This window comes from Salvelinus namaycush, unplaced genomic scaffold, assembly GCF_016432855.1.
Source record: "Salvelinus namaycush isolate Seneca unplaced genomic scaffold, SaNama_1.0 Scaffold540, whole genome shotgun sequence".
Lineage (NCBI taxonomy): Eukaryota > Metazoa > Chordata > Actinopteri > Salmoniformes > Salmonidae > Salvelinus > Salvelinus namaycush.
Genome location: NW_024061243.1, coordinates 15,856 through 42,589, shown reverse-complemented (window position 1 = coordinate 42,589; position 26,734 = coordinate 15,856). Strand labels below are relative to the sequence as shown.

Sequence of the window (26,734 nt, the reverse complement as noted above, 5' to 3'; positions counted from 1 at the left end):
ATACAACAGGTGTAGTAGACCTTACAGTGAAATGCCGAATACAACAGGTGTAGTAGACTTTACAGTGAAATGCTGACTACAACAGGTGTAGTAGACCTTACAGTGAAATGCTGAATACAACAGGTGTTGTAGACCTCACAGTGAAATGCTGAATACAACAGGTGTAGTAGACCTTACAGTGAAATGCTGAATACAACAGGTGTAGTAGACCTTACAGTGAAATGCTGAATACAACAGGTGTAGTAGACCTCACAGTGAAATGCTGAATACAACAGGTGTAGTAGACCTTACAGTGAAATGCTGAATACAACAGGTGTAGACCTTACAGTGACATGCTGAATACAACAGTTGTAGGTGGACCTCACAGTGAAATGCTGAATACAACAGGTGTAGTAGACCTCACAGTGAAATGCTGAATACAACAGGTGTAGTAGACCTCACAGTGAAATGCTGAATACCACAGGTGTAGTAGACCTCACAGTGAAATGCCGAATACAACAGGTGTAGTAGACCTTACAGTGAAATGCCGAATACAACAGGTGTAGTAGACTTTACAGTGAAATGCTGACTACAACAGGTGTAGTAGACCTTACAGTGAAATGCTGAATACAACAGGTGTAGTAGACCTCACAGTGAAATGCTGAATACAACAGGTGTAGTAGACCTTACAGTGAAATGCTGAATACAACAGGTGTAGTAGACCTTACAGTGAAATGCTGAATACAACAGGTGTAGTAGACCTTACAGTGAAATGCTGAATACAACAGGTGTAGTAGACCTCACAGTGAAATGCTGAATACAACAGGTGTAGTAGACCTTACAGTGAAATGCTGAATACAACAGGTGTAGTAGACCTCACAGTGAAATGCTGAATACAACAGGTGTAGTAGACCTTACAGTGAAATGCTGAATACAACAGGTGTAGTAGAGCTCACAGTGAAATGCTGAATACAACAGGTGTAGTAGACCTCACAGTGAAATGATGAATACAACAGGTGTAGTAGACATCACAGTGAAATGCTGAATACAACAGGTGTAGGTGGACCTCACAGTGAAATGCTGAATACAACAGGTGTAGTAGACCTCACAGTGAAATGCTGAATACAACAGGTGTAGTAGACCTTACAGTGAAATGCTGAATACAACAGGTGTAGTAGACCTTACAGTGAAATGCTGAATACAACAGGTGTAGTAGAGCTCACAGTGAAATGCTGAATACAACAGGTGTAGTAGACCTTACAGTGAAATGCTGAATACAACAGGTGTAGTAGACCTCACAGTGAAATGCTGAATACAACAGGTGTAGTAGACCTGACAGTGAAATGCTGAATACAACAGGTGTAGACCTTACAGTGACATGCTGAATACAACAGGTGTAGTAGAGCTCACAGTGACATGCTGAATACAACAGGTGTAGTAGACCTTACAGTGAAATGCTGAATACAACAGGTGTAGACCTTACAGTGACATGCTGAATACAACAGGTGTAGTAGACCTTACAGTGAAATGCTGAATACAACAGGTGTAGACCTTACAGTGACATGCTGAATACAACAGTTGTAGGTGGACCTCACAGTGAAATGCTGAATACAACAGGTGTAGTAGACCTTACAGTGAAATGCTGAATACAACAGGTGTAGTAGACCTCACAGTGAAATGCTGAATACCACAGGTGTAGTAGACCTCACAGTGAAATGCTGAATACAACAGGTGTAGTAGACCTTACAGTGAAATGCTGAATACAACAGGTGTAGTAGACCTCACAGTGAAATGCTGAATACAACAGGTATAGTAGAACTCACAGTGAAATGCTGAATACAACAGGTGTAGTAGACCTCACAGTGAAATGCTGAATACAACAGGTGTAGTAGACCTCACAGTGAAATGCTGAATACAACAGGTGTAGTAGACCTTACAGTGAAATGCTGAATACAACAGGTGTAGTAGACCTGACAGTGAAATGCTGAATACAACAGGTGTAGTAGACCTTACAGTGAAATGCTGAATACAACAGGTGTAGTAGACCTTACAGTGAAATGCTGAATACAACAGGTGTAGTAGACCTTACAGTGAAATGCTGAATACAACAGGTGTAGTAGACCTTACAGTGAAATGCTGAATACAACAGGTGTAGTAGAGCTCACAGTGAAATGCTGAATACAACAGGTGTAGTAGAGCTCACAGTGAAATGCTGAATACAACAGGTGTAGTAGACCTTACAGTGACATGCTGAATACAACAGGTGTAGTAGACCTTACAGTGAAATGCTGAATACAACAGGTGTAGACCTTACAGTGACATGCTGAATACAACAGGTGTAGTAGACCTTACAGTGAAATGCTGAATACAACAGGTGTAGACCTTACAGTGACATGCTGAATACAACAGGTGTAGGTGGACCTCACAGTGAAATGCTGAATACAACAGGTGTAGTAGACCTTACAGTGAAATGCTGAATACAACAGGTGTAGTAGACCTCACAGTGAAATGCTGAATACCACAGGTGTAGTAGACCTCACAGTGAAATGCTGAATACAACAGGTGTAGTAGACCTTACAGTGAAATGCTGAATACAACAGGTGTAGTAGACCTCACAGTGAAATGCTGAATACAACAGGTGCAGTAGACCTTACAGTGAAATGCTGAATACAACAGGTGTAGTAGACCTTACAGTGAAATGCTGACTACAATAGGTGTAGTAGACCTTACAGTGAAATGCTGAATACAACAGGTGTAGTAGACCTCACAGTGAAATGCTGAATACAACAGGGGTAGTAGACCTCACAGTGAAATGCTGAATACAACAGGTGTAGTAGACCTCACAGTGAAATGCTGAATACAACAGGTGTAGTAGACCTCACAGTGAAATGCTGAATACAACAGGTGTAGTAGACCTCACAGTGAAATGCTGAATACAACAGGTGTAGTAGACCTTACAGTGAAATGCTGAATACAACAGGTGTAGTAGACCTTACAGTGAAATGCTGAATACAACAGGTGTAGTAGACCTTACAGTGAAATGCTGAATACAACAGCTGTAGTAGACCTCACAGTGAAATGCTGAATACAACAGGTGTAGTAGACCTCACAGTGAAATGCTGAATACAACAGGTGTAGTAGACCTCACAGTGAAATGCTGAATACAACAGGTGTAGTAGACCTCACAGTGAAATGCTGAATACAACAGGTGTAGTAGACCTCACAGTGAAATGCTGAATACAACAGGTGTAGTAGACCTCACAGTGAAATGCTGAATACAACAGGTGTAGTAGACCTTACAGTGAAATGCTGAATACAACAGGTGTAGTAGACCTTACAGTGAAATGCTGAATACAACAGGTGTAGTAGACCTTACAGTGAAATGCTGAATACAACAGCTGTAGTAGACCTCACAGTGAAATGCTGAATACAACAGGTGTAGTAGACCTCACAGTGAAATGCTGAATACAACAGGTGTAGACCTCACAGTGAAATGCTGAATACAACAGGTGTAGACCTCACAGTGAAATGCTGAATACAACAGGTGTAGACCTCACAGTGAAATGCTGAATACAACAGGTGTAGTAGACCTCACAGTGAAATGCTGAATACAAGAGGTGTAGTAGACCTTACAGTGAAATGCTGAATACAACAGGTGTAGTAGACCTCACAGTGAAATGCTGAATACAACAGGTGTAGTAGACCTTACAGTGAAATGCTGAATACAACAGGTGTAGTAGACCTTACAGTGAAATGCTGAATACAACAGCTGTAGTAGACCTTACAGTGAAATGCTGAATACAACAGGTGTAGTAGACCTCACAGTGAAATGCTGAATACAACAGGTGTAGTAGACCTCACAGTGAAATGCTGAATACAACAGGTGTAGTAGACCTCACAGTGAAATGCTGAATACAACAGGTGTAGTAGACCTGACAGTGAAATGCTGAATACAACAGGTGTAGTAGACCTGACAGTGAAATGCTGAATACAACAGGTGTAGTAGACCTTACAGTGAAATGCTGAATACAACAGGTGTAGTAGACCTTACAGTGAAATGCTGAATACAACAGGTGTAGTAGACCTTACAGTGAAATGCCGAATACAACAGGTGTAGTAGACCTTACAGTGAAATGCCGAATACAACAGGTGTAGTAGACCTTACAGTGAAATGCTGAATACAACAGGTGTAGTAGACCTTACAGTGAAATGCTGACTACAACAGGTGTAGTAGACCTTACAGTGAAATGCTGAATACAACAGGTGTAGTAGACCTCACAGTGAAATGCTGAATACAACAGGTGTAGTAGACCTTACAGTGAAATGCTGAATACAACAGGTGTAGTAGACCTTACAGTGAAATGCTGAATACAACAGGTGTAGTAGACCTTACAGTGAAATGCCGAATACAACAGGTGTAGTAGACTTTACAGTGAAATGCTGACTACAACAGGTGTAGTAGACCTCACAGTGAAATGCTGAATACAACAGGTGTAGTAGTAGACCTCACAGTGAAATGCTGAATACAACAGGTGTAGTAGACCTCACAGTGAAATGCTGAATACAACAGGTGTAGTAGACCTCACAGTGAAATGCTGAATACAACAGGTGTAGTAGACCTCACAGTGAAATGCTGAATACAACAGGTGTAGTAGACCTCACAGTGAAATGCTGAATACAACAGGTGTAGTAGACCTGACAGTGAAATGCTGAATACAACAGGTGTAGTAGACCTGACAGTGAAATGCTGAATACAACAGGTGTAGTAGACCTGACAGTGAAATGCTGAATACAACAGGTGTAGTAGACCTTACAGTGAAATGCTGAATACAACAGGTGTAGTAGACCTTACAGTGAAATGCCGAATACAACAGGTGTAGTAGACTTTACAGTGAAATGCTGACTACAACAGGTGTAGTAGACCTTACAGTGAAATGCTGAATACAACAGGTGTAGTAGACCTTACAGTGAAATGCTGAATACAACAGGTGTAGTAGACCTCACAGTGAAATGCTGAATACAACAGGTGTAGTAGACCTCACAGTGAAATGCTGAATACAACAGGTGTAGTAGACCTCACAGTGAAATGCTGAATACAACAGGTGTAGTAGACCTGACAGTGAAATGCTGAATACAACAGGTGTAGTAGACCTTACAGTGAAATGCCGAATACAACAGGTGTAGTAGACTTTACAGTGAAATGCTGACTACAACAGGTGTAGTAGACCTTACAGTGAAATGCTGAATACAACAGGTGTAGTAGACCTTACAGTGAAATGCTGAATACAACAGGTGTAGTAGACCTCACAGTGAAATGCTGAATACAACAGGTGTAGTAGACCTTACAGTGAAATGCTAAATACAACAGGTGTAGTAGACCTTACAGTGAAATGCTGAATACAACAGGTGTAGTAGACCTCACAGTGAAATGCTGAATACAACAGGGGTAGTAGACCTCACAGTGAAATGCTGAATACAACAGGTGTAGTAGACCTCACAGTGAAATGCTGAATACAACAGGTGTAGTAGACCTCACAGTGAAATGCTGAATACAACAGGTGTAGTAGACCTCACAGTGAAATGCTGAATACAACAGGTGTAGTAGACCTCACAGTGAAATGCTGAATACAACAGGTGTAGTAGACCTCACAGTGAAATGCTGAATACAACAGGTGTAGTAGACCTCACAGTGAAATGCTGAATACAACAGGTGTAGTAGACCTCACAGTGAAATGCTGAATACAACAGGTGTAGTAGACCTCACAGTGAAATGCTGAATACAACAGGTGTAGTAGACCTCACAGTGAAATGCTGAATACAACAGGTGTAGTAGACCTCACAGTGAAATGCTGAATACAACAGGTGTAGTAGACCTCACAGTGAAATGCTGAATACAACAGGTGTAGTAGACCTCACAGTGAAATGCTGAATACAACAGGTGTAGTAGACCTCACAGTGAAATGCTGAATACAACAGGTGTAGTAGACCTCACAGTGAAATGCTGAATACAACAGGTGTAGTAGACCTTACAGTGAAATGCTGAATACAACAGGTGTAGTAGACCTGAATACAACAGGTGTAGTAGACCTTACAGTGAAATGCTGAATACAACAGGTGTAGTAGACCTTACAGTGAAATGCTGAATACAACAGGTGTAGTAGACCTTACAGTGAAATGCTGAATACAACAGGTGTAGACCTCACAGTGAAATGCTGAATACAACAGGTGTAGTAGACCTTACAGTGAAATGCTGAATACAACAGGTGTAGTAGACCTTACAGTGAAATGCTGAATACAACAGGTGTAGTAGACCTTACAGTGAAATGCTGAATACAACAGGTGTAGTAGACCTTACAGTGAAATGCTGAATACAACAGGTGTAGTAGACCTTACAGTGAAATGCTGAATACAACAGGTGTAGTAGACCTCACAGTGAAATGCTGAATACAACAGGTGTAGTAGACCTCACAGTGAAATGCTGAATACAACAGGTGTAGTAGACCTTACAGTGAAATGCTGAATACAACAGGTATAGTAGAACTCACAGTGAAATGCTGAATACAACAGGTGTAGTAGACCTCACAGTGAAATGCTGAATACAACAGGTGTAGTAGACCTTACAGTGAAATGCTGAATACAACAGGTGTAGTAGACCTCACAGTGAAATGCTGAATACAACAGGTGTAGTAGACCTTACAGTGAAATGCTGAATACAACAGGTGTAGTAGACCTTACAGTGAAATGCTGAATACAACAGGTGCAGTAGACCTTACAGTGAAATGCTGAATACAACAGGTGTAGTAGACCTTACAGTGAAATGCTGAATACAACAGGTGTAGTAGACCTTACAGTGAAATGCCGAATACAACAGGTGTAGTAGACTTTACAGTGAAATGCTGACTACAACAGGTGTAGTAGACCTTACAGTGAAATGCTGAATACAACAGGTGTAGTAGACCTCACAGTGAAATGCTGAATACAACAGGTGTAGTAGACCTTACAGTGAAATGCTGAATACAACAGGTGTAGTAGACCTTACAGTGAAATGCTGAATACAACAGGTGTAGTAGACCTCACAGTGAAATGCTGAATACAACAGGTGTAGTAGACCTCACAGTGAAATGCTGAATACAACAGGTGTAGTAGACCTTACAGTGAAATGCTGAATACAACAGGTGTAGTAGACCTCACAGTGAAATGCTGAATACAACAGGTGTAGTAGACCTTACAGTGAAATGCTGAATACAACAGGTGTAGTAGAGCTCACAGTGAAATGCTGAATACAACAGGTGTAGTAGACCTCACAGTGAAATGATGAATACAACAGGTGTAGTAGACATCACAGTGAAATGCTGAATACAACAGGTGTAGGTGGACCTCACAGTGAAATGCTGAATACAACAGGTGTAGACCTTACAGTGACATGCTGAATACAACAGGTGTAGTAGACCTTACAGTGAAATGCTGAATACAACAGGTGTAGACCTTACAGTGACATGCTGAATACAACAGGTGTAGTAGACCTCACAGTGAAATGCTGAATACAACAGGTGTAGTAGACCTGACAGTGAAATGCTGAATACAACAGGTGTAGTAGACCTGACAGTGAAATGCTGAATACAACAGGTGTAGACCTCACAGTGAAATGCTGAATACAACAGGTGTAGTAGACCTCACAGTGAAATGCTGAATACAACAGGTGTAGTAGACCTCACAGTGAAATGCTGAATACAACAGGTGTAGTAGAGCTCACAGTGAAATGCTGAATACAACAGGTGTAGTAGACCTGACAGTGAAATGCTGAATACAACAGGTGTAGTAGACCTCACAGTGAAATGCTGAATACAACAGGTGTAGTAGACCTTACAGTGAAATGCTGAATACAACAGGTGTAGTAGACCTTACAGTGAAATGCTGAATACAACAGGTGTAGTAGACCTGACAGTGAAATGCTGAATACAACAGGTGTAGTAGACCTCACAGTGAAATGCTGAATACAACAGGTGTAGTAGACCTCACAGTGAAATGCTGAATACAACAGGTGTAGTAGACCTCACAGTGAAATGCTGAATACAACAGGTGTAGTAGACCTCACAGTGAAATGCTGAATACAACAGGTGTAGTAGACCTCACAGTGAAATGCTGAATACAACAGGTGTAGTAGACCTCACAGTGAAATGCTGAATACAACAGGTGTAGTAGACCTCACAGTGAAATGCTGAATACAACAGGTGTAGTAGACCTTACAGTGAAATGCTGAATACAACAGGTGTAGTAGACCTTACAGTGAAATGCTGAATACAACAGGTGTAGTAGACCTTACAGTGAAATGCTGAATACAACAGCTGTAGTAGACCTCACAGTGAAATGCTGAATACAACAGGTGTAGTAGACCTCACAGTGAAATGCTGAATACAACAGGTGTAGTAGACCTTACAGTGAAATGCTGAATACAACAGGTGTAGTAGACCTTACAGTGAAATGCTGAATACAACAGCTGTAGTAGACCTCACAGTGAAATGCTGAATACAACAGGTGTAGTAGACCTCACAGTGAAATGCTGAATACAACAGGTGTAGACCTCACAGTGAAATGCTGAATACAACAGGTGTAGACCTCACAGTGAAATGCTGAATACAACAGGTGTAGACCTCACAGTGAAATGCTGAATACAACAGGTGTAGTAGACCTCACAGTGAAATGCTGAATACAAGAGGTGTAGTAGACCTTACAGTGAAATGCTGAATACAACAGGTGTAGTAGACCTCACAGTGAAATGCTGAATACAACAGGTGTAGACCTCACAGTGAAATGCTGAATACAACAGGTGTAGTAGACCTTACAGTGAAATGCTGAATACAACAGGTGTAGTAGACCTTACAGTGAAATGCTGAATACAACAGCTGTAGTAGACCTTACAGTGAAATGCTGAATACAACAGGTGTAGTAGACCTTACAGTGAAATGCTGAATACAACAGGTGTAGTAGACCTCACAGTGAAATGCTAAATACAACAGGTGTAGTAGACCTCACAGTGAAATGCTGAATACAACAGGTGTAGTAGACCTTACAGTGAAATGCTGAATACAACAGGTGTAGTAGACTTTACAGTGAAATGCTGAATACAACAGGTGTAGTAGACCTCACAGTGAAATGCTGAATACAACAGGTGTAGTAGACCTCACAGTGAAATGCTGAATACAACAGGTGTAGTAGACCTTACAGTGAAATGCTGAATACAACAGGTGTAGTAGACCTCACAGTGAAATGCTGAATACAACAGGTGTAGTAGACCTCACAGTGAAATGCTGAATACAACAGGTGTAGTAGACCTCACAGTGAAATGCTGAATACAACAGGTGTAGTAGACCTCACAGTGAAATGCTGAATACAACAGGTGTAGTAGACCTTACAGTGAAATGCTGAATACAACAGGTGTAGTAGACCTCACAGTGAAATGCTGAATACAACAGGTGTAGTAGACCTCACAGTGAAATGCTGAATACAACAGGTGTAGTAGACCTCACAGTGAAATGCTGAATACAACAGGTGTAGGCAGACCTCACAGTGAAATGCTGAATACAACAGGTGTAGTAGACCTCACAGTGAAATGCTGAATACAACAGGTGTAGTAGACCTGACAGTGAAATGCTGAATACAACAGGTGTAGTAGACCTTACAGTGAAATGCTGAATACAACAGGTGTAGTAGACCTTACAGTGAAATGCTGAATACAACAGGTGTAGTAGACCTTACAGTGAAATGCTGAATACAACAGGTATAGTAGAACTCACAGTGAAATGCTGAATACAACAGGTGTAGTAGACCTCACAGTGAAATGCTGAATACAACAGGTGTAGTAGAACTCACAGTGAAATGCTGAATACAACAGGTGTAGTAGACCTCACAGTGAAATGCTGAATACAACAGGTGTAGTAGACCTTACAGTGAAATGCTGAATACAACAGGTATAGTAGAACTCACAGTGAAATGCTGAATACAACAGGTGTAGTAGACCTCACAGTGAAATGCTGAATACAACAGGTGTAGTAGACCTCACAGTGAAATGCTGAATACAACAGGTGTAGTAGACCTCACAGTGAAACGCTGAATACAACAGGTGTAGTAGACCTCACAGTGAAATGCTGAATACAACAGCTGTAGTAGACCTTACAGTGAAATGCTGAATACAACAGGTGTAGTAGACCTGACAGTGAAATGCTGAATACAACACGTGTAGTAGACCTTACAGTGAAATGCTGAATACAACAGGTGTAGTAGACCTTACAGTGAAATGCTGAATACAACAGGTGCAGTAGACCTTACAGTGAAATGCTGAATACAACAGGTGTAGTAGACCTTACAGTGAAATGCTGAATACAACAGGTGTAGTAGACCTTACAGTGAAATGCCGAATACAACAGGTGTAGTAGACTTTACAGTGAAATGCTGACTACAACAGGTGTAGTAGACCTTACAGTGAAATGCTGAATACAACAGGTGTAGTAGACCTCACAGTGAAATGCTGAATACAACAGGTGTAGTAGACCTTACAGTGAAATGCTGAATACAACAGGTGTAGTAGACCTTACAGTGAAATGCTGAATACAACAGGTGTAGTAGACCTCACAGTGAAATGCTGAATACAACAGGTGTAGTAGACCTTACAGTGAAATGCTGAATACAACAGGTGTAGTAGACCTCACAGTGAAATGCTGAATACAACAGGTGTAGTAGACCTTACAGTGAAATGCTGAATACAACAGGTGTAGTAGAGCTCACAGTGAAATGCTGAATACAACAGGTGTAGTAGACCTCACAGTGAAATGATGAATACAACAGGTGTAGTAGACATCACAGTGAAATGCTGAATACAACAGGTGTAGTAGACCTCACAGTGAAATTACTTACTTACGATCCCCTAACAAACAACGCAGTTTTAAAAAATACGGATATAAAAAAGAAATAAAAGTAACAATTAATTGAAGAGCAGCGGTAAAATAACAATAGCGAAATTATATACAGGGGGTTACCGGTACAGAGTCAATGTGTGTTTAGTTGAGGTAATATGTACATGTAGGTAGAGTATGCTTAGTCACTTATTAAAGTGACTATGCATAGATGGTAACAACAGAGAGTAGCAGCGGTGTAAAATAGAGGGAAGGGGGGGCAAAGCAAATAGTCTGGGTAGACATCTGATTAGATGTTCAGGAGGCTTATTGCTTGGGGGTAGAAGCTGTTTAGAAGCCTCTTGGACCTAGACTTGGCGCTCCGGTACCGTTTGCCGTGCGGTAGCAGCGAGAACAGTCTATGACTAGGGTGGCTGACAATTTTTAGGGCCTTCCTCTGACACCGCCTGGTATAGAGGTCCTGGATTGCAGGAAGCTTGGCCCCAGTGATGTACTGGGCCGTTCGCATTGCCCTCTGTAGTGCCTTGCGGTTGGAGGCCGAGCAGTTGCCATACCAGGCAGTGATGCAACCAGTCAGGATGCTCTCGATGGTGCAGCTGTAGGACCTTTTGAGGATCTGAGGACCCATGCCAAATCTTTTCAGTCTCCTGAAGGGGAATAGGTTTTGTCATGCCCTCTTCACGACTGTCTTGGTGTGCTTGGACCATGTTAGTTTGTTGGTGATGTGGACACCAAGGAACTTGAAGCTCTCAACCTGCTCCACTGCTGCCCTGTCAATGAGAATGGGGGCGTGCTCAGTCCTCTTTTTCCTGTACTCCACAATCATCTCCTTTGTCTTGATCATGTTGAGGGAGACGTTGTTGTCCTGGCACCACACGGCCAGGTCTCTGACCTCTTCCCTATAGGCGGTCTCGTCGTTTTCCGTGATCAGGCCTTCCACTGTTGTGTCATCTGCAAACTTAATGATGGTGTTGGAGTCGTGCCTGGCCGTGCAGTCATGTGTGAACAGGAAGTACAGGAGGGGACTGAGCACGCACCCCTGAGGGACCCCTGTGTTGAGGATCAACATGGCAGATGTGTTGTTACCTACCCTTACCACCTGTAGGCGGCCCGCCAGGGAAGTCCAGGATCCAGTTGCAGAGGGAGGTGTTTAGTCTCAGGGTCCTTAGCTTAGTGATGAGCTTTGAGAGCACTATGGGGTTGAACGCTGAGCTGTGATCAATGAATAGCATTCTCACATCGGTGTTCCTTTTGTCCAGGTGGGAAAGGGCAGTGTGGAGTGCAATAGACATTGCATCATCTGTGGATCTGTTGGGTCGGTATGCAAATTAGAGTTGGTCTAGGATTTCTGGAATAATGGTGTTGATGTGGACCAGCCTTTCGAAGCACTTCATGGCCACAGACGTGAGTGCTACGGATTGGTAGTCATTTAGGCAGGTTAGCTTAGTGTTCTTGGGCACAGTCACTATGGTGGTCTGCTTAAAACATGTTGGTATTACAGACTCGGACAGGGAGAGGTTGAAAATGTCAGCGAAGACACTTGCCAGTTGGTCAGCGCATGCTCACAGTACACGTCCTGGTAATCCGTCTGGCCCTGCGGCCTTGTGAATGTTGACCTGTTTATAGGTCTTACTCACATCAGCTGCGGAGAGCGTGATCACACAGTCTTCCGGAACAGCTGGTGCTCTCATGCATGTTTTAGTGTTATTTACCTCGTTATTTAGGCTCGTGTCACTGGGCAGCTCTCGGCTGTGCTTAACCTTTCTTGTCTGTAATGGTTTGCAAGCCCTGCCACATCCGACGAGCATCAGAGCAGGTGTAGTACGATTCGATCTTAGTCCTGTATTGATCCTTTGCCTGTTTGACGGTTCGTCGGAGTGCATAGCTGAATTTCTTATAAGCTTCCGGGTTAGAGTCCCGCTCCTTGAAAATGGCAGCTCAAGCCTTTAGCTCAGTGCGGATGTTACCTGTAATACATGGCTTCTGGTTGGGGTATGTGCGTAAGCTCACTGTGGGGATGACGTCATCGATGCACTTATTGATGAAGCCAGTGACTGATGTGATGTACTCCTTAATTAAAGCCATCGGAGGAATCCCGGAACATATTCCAGTCTGTGCTACAAAACAGTCCTGTAGTTTAGCATCTGCTTCATCTGACCACTTTTCTATTGATCTTGTCACTGGTGCTTCCTCGTTTAATTTTTGCTTGTAAGCAGGAATCAGGAGGATAGAATTATGGTCAGATTTGCCAAATGGAGGGTGAGGGAGAGCTTTGTATGTGTCTCTGTGTGTGGAGTAAAGGTGGTCCAGAGTTTTTTCCCTCTGGTTGCACATTTAACATGCTGATAGAAATTTGGTAAAACGGATTTAAGTTTCCCAGCGTTAAAGTCCCCGGCTACTAGGAGCGCCGCCTCTGGGTGAATGTTTGCTTACGGCGGAATACAGCTCATTCAATGCTGTCTTAGTGCCAGCCTCAGTCTGTGGTGGTATGTAAACAGCTACGAAAAACACGGATGAAAACTCTCTAGGCAAATAGTGTGGTCTACAGCTTATCATGAGATACTCTACCTCAGGCGAGCAAAAGCTCGAGAATTCCTTAGATATCGTGCACCAGCTGTTATTTACAAAAATACATAGACCGCCGCCCGTTGTCTTACCAGACGCCGCTGTTCTATCCTGCCGGTAAATCGTATAACCAGTCAGCTGTATGTTGATAGTGTCGTCATTCAGCCACAACTCTGTGAAGCGTAAGATATTACAGTTTTGAATGTCCCATTGGTAGTTTAATCTTCCGCGTAGTTCATTGATTTTATTCTCCAAAGATTGCACTTTGCTAGCAGAATGGAAGGAAGTGGGGGTTTATTCAATCGCCTACGAATTCTCAGAAGGCAGCCCGCCCTCTGGCCCCTTTTTCTCCGCCTCCTCTTCACGCAAATCACGGGGATCTGAGCCTGTTCCCGAGAAAGCAGTATATCATTCGCATCGGGCTCGTCAGACTCGTTACAGGAAAAAAGGATTCTGACAGTCCGTGGTGAGTAATCGCAGTCCTGATGTCCAGAAGTTATTTTAGGTCATAAGAGACAGTAGCAGCAACATTATGTACAAAATAAGTTTTAAAAAGTTACAAACAATGCAAATAAACAAAGAAAAAAACAATCAGTTGAATCAAACGGCAGCCTTCTTCTCCGGTGCCATTGTTACAAATATACACATTATACCCCCCAAAAAATATATACACATTAAAATACATGTGTAAATATTTGTATGAACATAACAAGATTCAACAACTGGGACATAAACTGAACAAGTTCCACAGACATGTGTCTAACAGAATTGGAATAATGTGTCCCTGAACAAAGGGGGGGGGTCAAAATCAAAAGTAACAGTCAGTATCTGGTGTGGCCTCATGGACTGCACCAGATTTGCCAGTTCTTGCTGTGAGATGTTACCCCGCTCTTCCACCAAGGCACCTGCAAGTTCCCGGACATTTCTGGGGGGAATGGCCCTAACCCCCACCCTCCGATCCAACAGGTCCCAGACATGCTCAATGGAATTGAGATCCGGGCTCTTCGCTGGCCATGGCAGAACACTGACATTCCTGTCTTGCAGGAAATCAGCCATACTGCTCGTTCTGTGCGTGGTGGCATTGTCATGCTGGAGGGTCATGTCAGGATGAGCCTGCAGGAAGGGTACCACATGAGGGAGGAGGATGTCTTCCCTGTCACACAGCATTGAGATTGCTTGCAATGACAACAAGCTCAGTGTGATGATGCTGTGATACACCGCCCCAGACCATGATGGACCCTCCACCTCCAAATCGATCCCGCTCCAGAGTACAGGCCTCGGTGTAACGCTCCTTCCTTTGACGATAAATGTGAATCCGACCATCACCCCTGGTGAGACAAAACTACGACTCGTCAGTGAAGAGCACTTTTTGCCAGTCCTGTCTGGTCCAGCGACGGTGGGTTTGTGCCCATAATCGACATTGTTAACGGTGATGTTTGGTGAGGACCTGCCTTACAACAGGCCTACAAGCCCTCAGTCCAGCCTCTCTCAGCCTATTGCGGACAGTCTGAGCACTGATGGAGGGAGTGTGCGTTCCTGGTGTAACTCGGGCAGTTGTTGTTGCCATCCTGTACCTGTCCCGCAGGTGTGATGTTCAGATGTACCGATCTGTGCAGGTGTTGTTACACGTGGTCTGCCACTACGAGGACGATCAGCTGTCTGTCCTGTCTCCCTGTAGCGCTGTCTTAGGCGTCTCACAGTACGGATATTGCAATTTATTGCCCTGGCCATATCTGCAGTCCTCATGTCTACTTGCAGCATGCCTTAGGCATGTTCACGCAGATGAGCAGGGACCCTGGGCATCTTTCTTTTGGTGTTTTTCAGAGTCAGTAGAAAGGCCTCTTTAGTCTCCTAAGTTTTCATAACTGTGACTTTAATTGCCTACCGTCTGTAAGCTGTTAGTGTCTTAACCACCATTCCACAGGTGCATGTTCATGAATTGTTTATGGTTCATTGAACAAGCATGGGAAACAGTGTTTAAACTGTTTACAATGAAGATTGTGAAGTTATTTGGATTTTTACGAATTTTCTTTGGAAGACTGTGTCCTGAAAAAGGGTTTCTTTTTTTGCTGAGTTTATATGAGCCAGGTAATGTTGCAGCCTGGAAAGAGGAAGGAGAGGTTCTGGAAAGAGGAGGAGAGGTTCTGGAAAGAGGAGGAGAGGTTCTGGAAAGAGGAAGGAGAGATTCTGGAAAGAGGAGGAGAGGTTCTGGAAAGAGGAGGAGAGCTTCTGGAAAGAGGAGGAGAGCTTCTGGAAAGAGGAGGAGAGCTTCTGGAAAGAGGAGGAGAGGTTCTGGAAAGAGGAAGGAAAGGTTCTAGAAAGAGGAAGGAGAGGTTCTGGAAAGAGGAGGAGAGGTTCTGGAAAGGCGTGAGTGTGATGGAAAAGGAGGAGAGAGTTAGAGAAAGATAGCAAGTAGAGAGGAGCCAAATTCAGAAAGTCATTTATGTCGGAGATTCATTGGAGAAAGAGCACGTGCTAGTTCTGGAAGAGGTTTGTTCCATACCACCGACTGACTGTCATTTGGCCCTTGGGATTGCCATGAGTTCAATCGATGGTGCTAGCTACCCGCCGGAGTGATGCTAGCTAGCTACCAGACAGAGTTATGCTAGCTAGCTACCAGCCAGAGTGATGCCAGCTAGCTACCCGCCGGAGTGATGCCAGCTAGCTACCCGCCGGAGTGATGCCAGCTAGCTACCCGCCGGAGTGATGCCAGCTAGCAAAAAGAAACATTCGGCGCCGACAGATATGGCCGCCTCGCTTCGCGCTCTTAGGAAACTATGCAGTATTTTGTTTTTTTATGTATTTTTCTTACACTGTTACCCCAGGAAATCTTAAGTCTTATTACATACAGCCGGGAGGAACTATTGGATATAAGAGCAAAGTCAATTTACCAACATTATGACCAGGAATACAACTTTCCCAAAGCGGATCCTCTGTTTGGTCCACCACCGAGGACAATGGATCGGATCCCAGCAGGCTACCCAAAACAACAGCGCTGCAGAAGGGGCAGACAGAGCGGTCTTCTGGTCAGGCTCCGTAGACGTGCACATCGCCCACCACTCCCGAGTATACTACTCGCCAATGTCCAGTCTCTTGACAACAAGGTAGACGAAATCCGAGCAAGTGTTGCCTTCCAGAGAGACATCAGAGATTGTAACATTCTCTGTTTCACAGAAATATGCCTCACTCGGGATACGTTATCAGAGTCGATACAGCCACCTGGTTTCTTCACGCATTGCGCCGACAGAAACAAACATCTCTCAGGTAAGAAGAAGGGCGGGGGTGTATGCCTTATGATTAACGAGTCATGGTGTGATCATAACAACATACAGGAACTCAAGTCCTTTTGTTCACCTGAACTAGAATTCCTTACAATCAAATGCCGACGCCATTATCTACCAAGAGAATTCTCTTCGATTGTAATCACAGTCATGTATATCCCCCCCAAGCAAACACCTCGACGGCCCTGAAATAACTTCATTGGACTCTATGTAAACTGGAAACCACATATCCTGAGGCTGCATTTATTGTAGCTGGGGATTTTAACAAGGCTAATCTGAAAACAAGGCTCCCTAAATTTTATCAGCATATCGAATGCGCAACCCAGGCTGGCAAAATTCTGGATCATTTGTTACTCTAACTTCCGCGACGCATACAAAGCCCTCCCTCGCCCTCCTTTCGGCAAATCTGACCACGACTCCATTTTGTTGCTCCCAGCCTACAGACAGAAACTAAAACAAGAAACGCCCGTGCTCAGGTCTGTTCAATGCTGGTCCGACCAATCTGATTCGACACTTCAAGATTCCTTCGATCACGTGGATGTTCCGGATAGCCTCAGACAACAACATTGATGTATACGCTGATTCGGTGAGCGAGTTTATTAGCAAGTGCATCGGTGATGTTGTACCCACGGCGACTATTAAAACCTTCCCAACCAGAAACTGTGGATTGATGGCAGCATTCGAGCAAAACTGAAAGCGTGAACCACTGCATTTAATCATGGCAAGGCGACCGGAAACATGACCGATTACAAACAGTGTAGCTATTCCCTCCGCAAGGCAATCAAACAAGCTAAGCGTCAGTATAGAGACAAAGTAGAGTCGCAATTCAACGGCTCAGACATGAGAGGTATGTGGCAGGGTCGCGGACCCTGTCGCGGACCCCGATGTCTTGCTCCCAGACAAACTAAACAACTTCTTTGCTCGCTTTGAGGACAATACAGTGCCACCGACACGGCCCGCTACCAAAACCTGCGGACTCTCCTTCACCGCAGCCAACATGAGTAAAACATTTAAGCATGTTAACCCTCGCTAGGCTGCCGGCCCAGACGGCATCCCTAGCCGCATCCTCAGAGCATGCGCAGACCAGCTGGCTGGTGTGTTTACAGACATATTCAACCAATCCCTATCCCAGTCTGCTGTTCCCATATGCTTCAAGAGGGCCACCATTGTTCCTGTTCCCACGAAAGCTAAGTTAACTGAGCTAAACGACTACTCACTTCCGTCATCATGAAGGGCTTTGAGAGACTAGTCAAGGATCATATCACCTCCAGCCTACCTGATACCCTAGACCCACTCCAATTTGCTTACCGCCCCAATAGGTCCACAGACGACGCAATCGCAATCACACTGCCCTAACCCATCTGGACAAGAGGAATACCTATGTAAGAATTCTGTTCATCGACTACAGCTCAGCATTTAACACCACAGTACCTCCCAAACTCGTCATTAAGATCGAGATCCTGGGTCTCGACCCTGCCCTGTGCAACTGGGTGCTGGACTTTCTGACGGGACGTCCTCAGGTGGTGAGGGTAGGAAACAACATCTCCACCCTGCTGATCCTCAACACTGGGGCCTCACAAGGGAGCGTTCTGAGCCCTCTCCTGTACTCCCTGTTCACCCACGACTGCGTGGCCATGCACACCTCCAACTCAATCATCAAGTTTGCAGACGACACTACAGTGGTAGGCTTGATTACCAACAACAACGAGACGGCCTACAGGGAGGAGGTGAGGGCCCTCGGAGTGTGGTGTCAGGAAAATAACCTTACACTCAACGTCAACAAAACAAAGGAGATGATCGTGGACTTCAGGAAACAGCAGAGGGAGCACCCCCCTCTCCACATCGAAGGGACAGCAGTGGAGAAGGTGGAAAGTTTTAAGTTCCTCGGCGTACACATCACAGACAAACTGATATGGTCCACCCACACAGACAGCGTGGTGAAGAAGGCGCAACAGCGCCTCTTCAACCTCAGGAGGCTGAAGAAATTTGGCTTGTCACCAAAAACACTCACAAACTTTTACAGATGCACAATCGAGAGCATCCTGTCGGGCTGTATCACCGCCTGGTACGGACACTGCTCCGCCCACAACTGTAAGGCTCTCCAGAGGGTAGTGAGGTCTGCACAACGCATCACCGGGGGCAAAATATCTGCCCTCCAGGACACCTACACCACCTGATGTCACAGGAAGGCCAAAAAGATCATCAAGGACAACAACCACCCGAGCCACTGCCTGTTCACCCTGTTATCATCCAGAAGGCGAGGTCAGTACAGGTGCATCAAAGCTGGGACCGAGAGACTGAAAAACAGCTTCTATCTTAAGGCCATCAGATGGCGAACGGCATAGCCATCGCTCATCCATATATTTATATGTACATATTCTTATTCATTCCTTTACACTTGTGTGTATAAGGTAGTTGTTGTGAAATTGTTAGATTACTTGTTAGATATTACTGCATGGTCAGAACTAGAAGCACAAGCATTTCGCTACACTCGCATTAACATCTGCTAACCATGTGTATGTGACCAATACAATTTGATTTGATTTGATTTAGCTACCAGCCGGAGTGATGCTAGCTGTCTTCTGCCAGAGTGATGCTAGCTGTCTTCTGCCAGAGTGATGCTAGCTGTCTTCTGCCAGAGTGATGCTAGCTGTCTTCTGCCAGAGTGATGCTAGCTGTCTTCTGCCAGAGTGATGCCAGCTGTCTTCTGCCAGAGTGATGCTAGCTGTCTTCTGCCAGAGTGATGGACATCAAAGAATTGCGACCAACATCAAAAGAGAGCCGTGAATTCAAGTGTTTTAGTTATAAACTTTTCGGACTTTCTGATTACTTCCTGAAAGAAGAAGACATCTGAAGTTGTAGACTTTGTCCAGTTGTTTGACATTACATAGCAGGGCACGGATAAGAAGGGACACTGTTAATAATGGACATTTAGGCCTAATTAGCCATTCAAAGGAGAAGAAAATGACTGTGACAACGTTGCAGACTACTTGTTTTATTTGAGTCCCTGACAGCTCTGACACAGACTCCATGAACACAGTAATGGGTATCATTCTTATTTGAGTCCCTGACAGCTCTGACACAGACTCCATGAACACAGTAATGGGTATCGTTCTTATTTGAGTCCCTGACAGCTCTGACACAGACTCCATGAACACAGTAATGGGTATCGTTCTTATTTGAGTCCCTGACAGCTCTGACACAGACTCCATGAACACAGTAATGGGTATCGTTCTTATTTGAGTCCCTGACAGCTCTGACACAGACTCCATGAACACAGTAATGGGTATCGTTCTTATTTGAGTCCCTGACAGCTCTGACACAGACTCCATGAACACAGTAATGGGTATCATTCTTATTTGAGTCCCTGACAGCTCTGACACAGACTCCATGAACACAGTAATGGGTATCATTCTTATTTGAGTCCCTGACAGCTCTGACACAGACTCCATGAACACAGTAATGGGTATCATTCTTATTTGAGTCCCTGACAGCTCTGACACAGACTCCATGAACACAGTAATGGGTATCATTCTTATTTGCTTGTTGTTGCGATATCGAGAGATCAATGCTGTAAGACTGCTAGGTTGGGTTGCTATGTTTTCATTGGTTGTCTTCAAGCTAGGCTACACATGAGGTAGGTTACAGGTAGGCTATTCTGTGAACTGGGAACTTGTGCTTGTTGTGCTGTTGCCTAAAACTGACAATGTATTTTCATTATTTTCAAGCAGAACTGTCTTGTCATTACCACTGCCTTGGGGTAGGGGGCCTAACCTATCTTAGGTATAGGGCTGTATTCCGGGTGGATGATCTATGCTATTAACCATACACTATGAGGGGCTGTATACAGTGAGTTATTCTGAACCTTTCACCCCCTACTATTAGGAAAGGTGCCACTACTACTAAGTAGTAGGTTAAATGTGGTTAAATGTGTTGGGCAACAGAGACACAGCTCTGGTTGTTACTCAACCTCTCAAGACTGATTTGAGAAAAACCCAACAGAAACAGCTATTTCCTACCTCTTACATGTAGAAAAAGCTAACTTTAAATCTTAGCTTCCATTCTATTCTATTTGTAGAGTAAGGTGGGGAGGAGAGTATTGTCCAGAACTTTCTTTTACAATCATTGGACTGAGAACCTATTCAGCGGTCCAGACAACTTCTGAAATCTTGGTTGAAGCCAGAATAACTATTGCCTTTAGGTGACTTTCATTTAGTTGTTATAGAGATGTATAGCAGTACCTTGGTTGTTGTGTCGATGCTGGCGGGGACTTCACTAAGGTTGGTTGCCGTGCAGTTGACCCGGGGGCGGTGGTCCTTGTCACGGTCACTATGGCAACCAGTCATGGCATTGGAGCGGTGAGAGAGGGGGAGGAAGAGGAGGAGGAAGACGAGTGCCATGTTGACGGGCTGAAAAACCTAGAGGAGAAACAGGTGAGAGAACCATTAAGGCACCCATATGTAGTGCCCTACTTAACAGGACCCATAGTGGCTATATATACAGTCGTGGCCAAAAGTTTTGAGAATGACATAAATATTAATTTTCACAAAATCTGCTGCCTCAGTTTATATGATGACAATTTGCATATACTCCAGAATGTTATGAAGAGTGATCAGATTAATTGCAAAGTCCCTCTTTGCCATGCAAACGAACTGAATCCTCCAAAAACATTTCCACTGCATTTCTGCCCTGCCACAAAAGGACCAGCTGACATCATGTCAGTGACTCTCTCGTTAACACATGTGTGAGTGTTGATGAGGACAAGGCTGGAGATCACTCTGTCATGCTGATTGAGTTCGAATAACAGACTGGAAGCTTCAAAAGGAGGGTGGTGCTTGGAATCATTGTTCTTCCTCTGTCAACCATTGTTACCTGCAAGGAAACACGTGCCGTCATCATTGCTTTGCACAAAAAGGGCTTCACAGGCAAGGATATTGCTGCCAGTAAGATTGCACCTAAATCTACCATTTATTGGATCATCAAGAACTTCAAGGAGAGTGGTTCAATTGTTGTGAAGAAGGCTTCAGGGCCCCCAAGAAAGTCCAGCAAGCACCAGGACCGTCTCCTAAAGTTGATTCAGCTGCGGGATCGGGGCACCACCAGCACAGAGCTTGCTCAGGTATGGCAGCAGGCAGGTGTGAGTGCATCTGCATGCACAGTGAGGCGAATACTTTTGGAGGATGGCCTGGTGTCAAGAACGGCAGCAAAGAAGCCACTTCTCTCTAGGAAAAACATCAGGGACAGACTGATATTCTGCAAAAGGTGTGTGTCATGCCAACAGTAAAGCATCCTGAGACCATTCATGTGTGGGGTTGCTTCTCAGACAAGGGAGTGGGCTCACTCACAATTTTGCCTAAGAACACAGCCATGAATAAAGAATGGTACCAACACATCCTCCAAGAACAACTTCTCCCAACCATCCAGGAACCGTTTGGTGACGAACAATGCCTTTTCCAGCATGATGGAGTACCTTGCCATAAGGCAAAAGTGATAACTAAGTGGCTCGGGGAACAAAACATCGATATTTTGGGTCCATGGCCAGGAAACTCTCCAGACCTTAATGCCATTGAGAACTTGTGGTCAATCCTCAAGAGGCGGGTGGACAAACAAAAACCCACAAATTCTGACAAATTCCAAGCATTGATTATGCAAGAATGGGCTGCCATCAGTCAGGATGTGGCCCAGAAGTTAATTGACAGCATGCCAGGGCAGATTGCAGAGGTCTTGAAAAAGAAGGGTCAACACTGCAAATATTGACTCTTTGCATCAACTTCATGTAATTGTCAATAAAAGCCTTTGACACTTATGAAATGCTTGTAATTATACTTCAGTATTCCATAGTAACATCTGACAAAAATATCTAAAGACACTGAAGCAGCAAACTTTGTGGAAATTAATATTGTTTCATTCTCAAAACTTTTGGCCACGACTGTACAGTATATTCACTATAATATACACAGTCACTATATAGGGAATAGGGCTCTGGTCTAAAGTAGTGCACTAGATAGGGAATAGGGCTCTGGTCTAAAGTAGTGCACTAGATAGGGAATAGGGCTCTGGTCTAAAGTAGTGCACTAGATAGGGAATAGGGCTCTGGTCTAAAGTAGTGCACTAGATAGGGAATAGGGCTCTGGTCTAAAGCAGTGCACTAGATAGGGAATAGGGCTCTGGTCTAAAGTAGTGCACTAGATAGGGAATAGGGCTCTGGTCTAAAGTAGTGCACTAGATAGGGAATAGGGCTCTGGTCTAAAGTAGTGCACTAGATAGGGAATAGGGCCCTGGTCTAAAGTAGTGCACTAGATAGGGAATAGGGCTCTGGTCTAAAGTAGTGCACTAGATAGGGAATAGGGCTCTGGTCTAAAGTAGTGCACTAGATAGGGAATAGGGCTCTGGTCTAAAGTAGTGCACTAGATAGGGAATAGGGCTCTGGTCTAAAGTAGTGCACTAGATAGGGAATAGGGCTCTGGTCTAAAGTAGTGCACTAGATAGGGAATAGGGCTCTGGTCTAAAGTAGTGCACTAGATAGGGAATAGGGCTCTGGTCTAAAGTAGTGCACTAGATAGGGAATAGGGCTCTGGTCTAAAGTAGTGCACTAGATAGGGAATAGGGCTCTGGTCTAAAGTAGTGCACTAGATAGGGAATAGGGCTCTGGTCTAAAGTAGTGCACTAGATAGGGAATAGGGCTCTGGTCTAAAGTAGTGCACTAGATAGGGAATAGGGCTCTGGTCTAAAGTAGTGCACTAGATAGGGAATAGGGCTCTGGTCTAAAGTAGTGCACTAGATAGGGAATAGGGCTCTGGTCTAAAGTAGTGCACTAGATAGGGAATAGGGCTCTGGTCTAAAGTAGTGCACTAGATAGGGAATAGGGCTCTGGTCTAAAGTAGTGCACTAGATAGGGAATAGGGCTCTGGTCTAAAGTAGTGCACTAGATAGGGAATAGGGCTCTGGTCTAAAGTAGTGCACTAGATAGGGAATAGGGCTCTGGTCTAAAGTAGTGCACTAGATAGGGAATAGGGCTCTGGTCTAAAGTAGTGCACTAGATAGGGAATAGGGCTCTGGTCTAAAGTAGTGCACTAGATAGGGAATAGGGCTCTGGTCTAAAGTAGTGCACTAGATAGGGAATAGGGCCCTGGTCTAAAGTAGTGCACTAGATAGGGAATAGGGCTCTGGTCTAAAGTAGTGCACTAGATAGGGAATAGGGCTCTGGTCTAAAGTAGTGCACTATATAGGGAATAGGGCTCTGGTCTAAAGTAGTGCACTAGATAGGGAATAGGGCTCTGGTCTAAAGTAGTGCACTAGATAGGGAATAGGGCTCTGGTCTAAAGTAGTGCACTAGATAGGGAATAGGGCTCTGGTCTAAAGTAGTGCACTAGATAGGGAATAGGGCTCTGGTCTAAAGTAGTGCACTAGATAGGGAATAGGGCTCTGGTCTAAAGTAGTGCACTAGATAGGGAATAGGGCTCTGGTCTAAAGTAGTGCACTAGATAGGGAATAGGGCTCTGGTCTAAAGTAGTGCACTAGATAGGGAATAGGGCTCTGGTCTAAAGTAGTGCACTAGATAGGGAATAGGGCTCTGGTCTAAAGTAGTGCACTAGATAGGGAATAGGGCTCTGGTCTATAGTAGTGCACTAGATAGGGAATAGGGCTCTGGTCTAAAGTAGTGCACTAGATAGGGAATAGGGCTCTGGTCTAAAGTAGTGCACTAGATAGGGAATAGGGCTCTGGTCTAAAGTAGTGCACTAGATAGGGAATAGGGCTCTGGTCTAAAGTAGTGCACTAGATAGGGAATAGGGCTCTGGTCTAAAGTAGTGCACTAGATAGGGAATAGGGCTCTGGTCTAAAGTAGTGCACTAGATAGGGAATAGGGCTCTGGTCTAAAGTAGTGCACTAGATAGGGAATAGGGCTCTGGTCTAAAGTAGTGCACTACATAGGGAATAGGGCTCTGGTCTAAAGTAGTGCACTATATAGGGAATAGGGCGACATTCGGGACACACTTCATGTTGATTGTGTTTCTACCATATTAGCAGGTCATTTATAACAGAGATTAATGTTTCTACCATATTAGCAGGTTATTTATAACAGAGAGTAATGTTTCTACCATATTAGCAGGTCATTTATAACAGAGAGTAATGTTTCTACCATATTAGCAGGTTATTTATAACAGAGAGTAATGTTTCTACCATATTAGCAGGTAATTTATAACAGAGAGTAATGTTTCTACCATATTAGCAGGTCATTTATAACAGAGAGTAATGTTTCTACCATATTAGCAGGTAATTTATAACAGAGAGTAATGTTTCTACCATATTAGCAGGTTATTTATAACAGAGAGTAATGTTTCTACCATATTAGCAGGTTATTTATAACAGAGAGTAATGTTTCTACCATATTAGCAGGTCATTTATAACAGAGAGTAATGTTTCTACCATATTAGCAGGTCATTTATAACAGAGAGTAATGTTTCTACCATATTAGCAGGTCATTTATAACAGAGAGTAATGTTTCTACCATATTAGCAGGTCATTTATAACAGAGATTAATGTGTTTCTACCATATTAGCAGGTCATTTATAACAGAGAGTAATGTGTTTCTACCATATTAGCAGGTTATTTATAACAGAGAGTAATGTTTCTACCATATTAGCAGGTAATTTATAACAGAGAGTAATGTTTCTACCATATTAGCAGGTAATTTATAACAGAGAGTAATGTTTCTACCATATTAGCAGGTCATTTATAACAGAGAGTAATGTTTCTACCATATTAGCAGGTCATTTATAACAGAGAGTAATGTTTCTACCATATTAGCAGGTAATTTATAACAGAGAGTAATGTTTCTACCATATTAGCAGGTTATTTATAACAGAGAGTAATGTTTCTACCATATTAGCAGGTCATTTATAACAGAGATTAATGTGTTTCTACCATATTAGCAGGTAATTTATAACAGAGAGTAATGTTTCTACCATATTAGCAGGTAATTTATAACAGAGATTTACCGTGTTGCTCCTCCTTAGTCTTCAATCTGCAGCTGGTACAGAGTTTGACACTAACACTATAGCCGGCTGAAGATATACCCAACTGCCTGCGTGTGTGTGTGTGCTGCGTGTGTGTGTCTGTGTATTGTGTGTATGTCTGTGTGCTGTGTGTGTGTGTGTGTGTGTGTGTGTGTGTGTCTGTGTGCTGTGTGTGTGTGTGTGTGTGTGTGTGTGTCTGTGTATTGTGTGTATGTCTGTGTGCTGTGTGTGTGTGTGTGTGTGTCTGTGTGTCTGTGTGTGTGCTGTGTGTGTGTAGTGTATTGTGTGTATGTGTGTGTGCTGTGTGTGTGTGTGTGTGTGTGTGTCTGTGTGCTGTGTGTGTGTGTGTGTGTGTGTGTGTGTGTCTGTGTATTGTGTGTATGTCTGTGTGCTGTGTGTGTGTGTGTGTGTCTTGTGTGTATGTCTGTGTGCTGTGTGTGTGTGTGTGTGTGTCTGTGTGTCTGTGTGTGTGCTGTGTGTGTGTAGTGTATTGTGTGTATGTGTGTGTGCTGTGTGTGTGTGTGTGTGTGTGTGTCTGTGTGTGTGTGTAGTGTATTGTGTGTATGTGTGTGTGCTGTGTGTGTGTGTGTGTGTGTGTGCAGACCAGTGTTCTCTCTATGAATGACAGACAGGAAGAGATATGTCTGAGAGGAAAGCTGCCTGATAGCTGATTGGATATTGACCTCATGTCGCTCCAAAAAGACCCTACATCATATTTACACAAATACACTTATGCTTTGGCACACTTGTATCATTACACGCCACACACACAACACAACACATTACTCAACACACACACACACACACACACATTTAATTCTGTGTCCACACACTGTCCCCAACCATAACACACTGTCCCCAACCATAACACACTGTCCCCAACCATAACACACTGTCCCCCAACCATAACACACTGTCCCCAACCACAACACACTGTCCCCAACCATAACACACTGTCCCTAACACACTGTCCCTAACCACA

General features: G+C 43.8%; 1 protein-coding gene across 1 annotated transcript in view; it reads right to left on the bottom strand.

Moving 5' to 3' along the window:
• LOC120041783 (platelet glycoprotein Ib alpha chain-like) overlaps nucleotides 1-25,842 on the bottom strand; it is a 34,156-nt gene extending 8,314 nt beyond the window's left edge. Inside the window, exons 1-2 of the mRNA XM_038986645.1 lie at nucleotides 25,735-25,842; nucleotides 20,977-21,153 (exon numbers count right to left, since the gene is read on the bottom strand). Of these exons, the coding sequence (XP_038842573.1) occupies nucleotides 20,977-21,135 (159 nt within the window). The 5' untranslated portion in view covers nucleotides 21,136-21,153; nucleotides 25,735-25,842. The remainder of the gene's footprint in view (nucleotides 1-20,976; nucleotides 21,154-25,734) is intronic.
• Nucleotides 25,843-26,734: the final 892 nt, after the last annotated feature.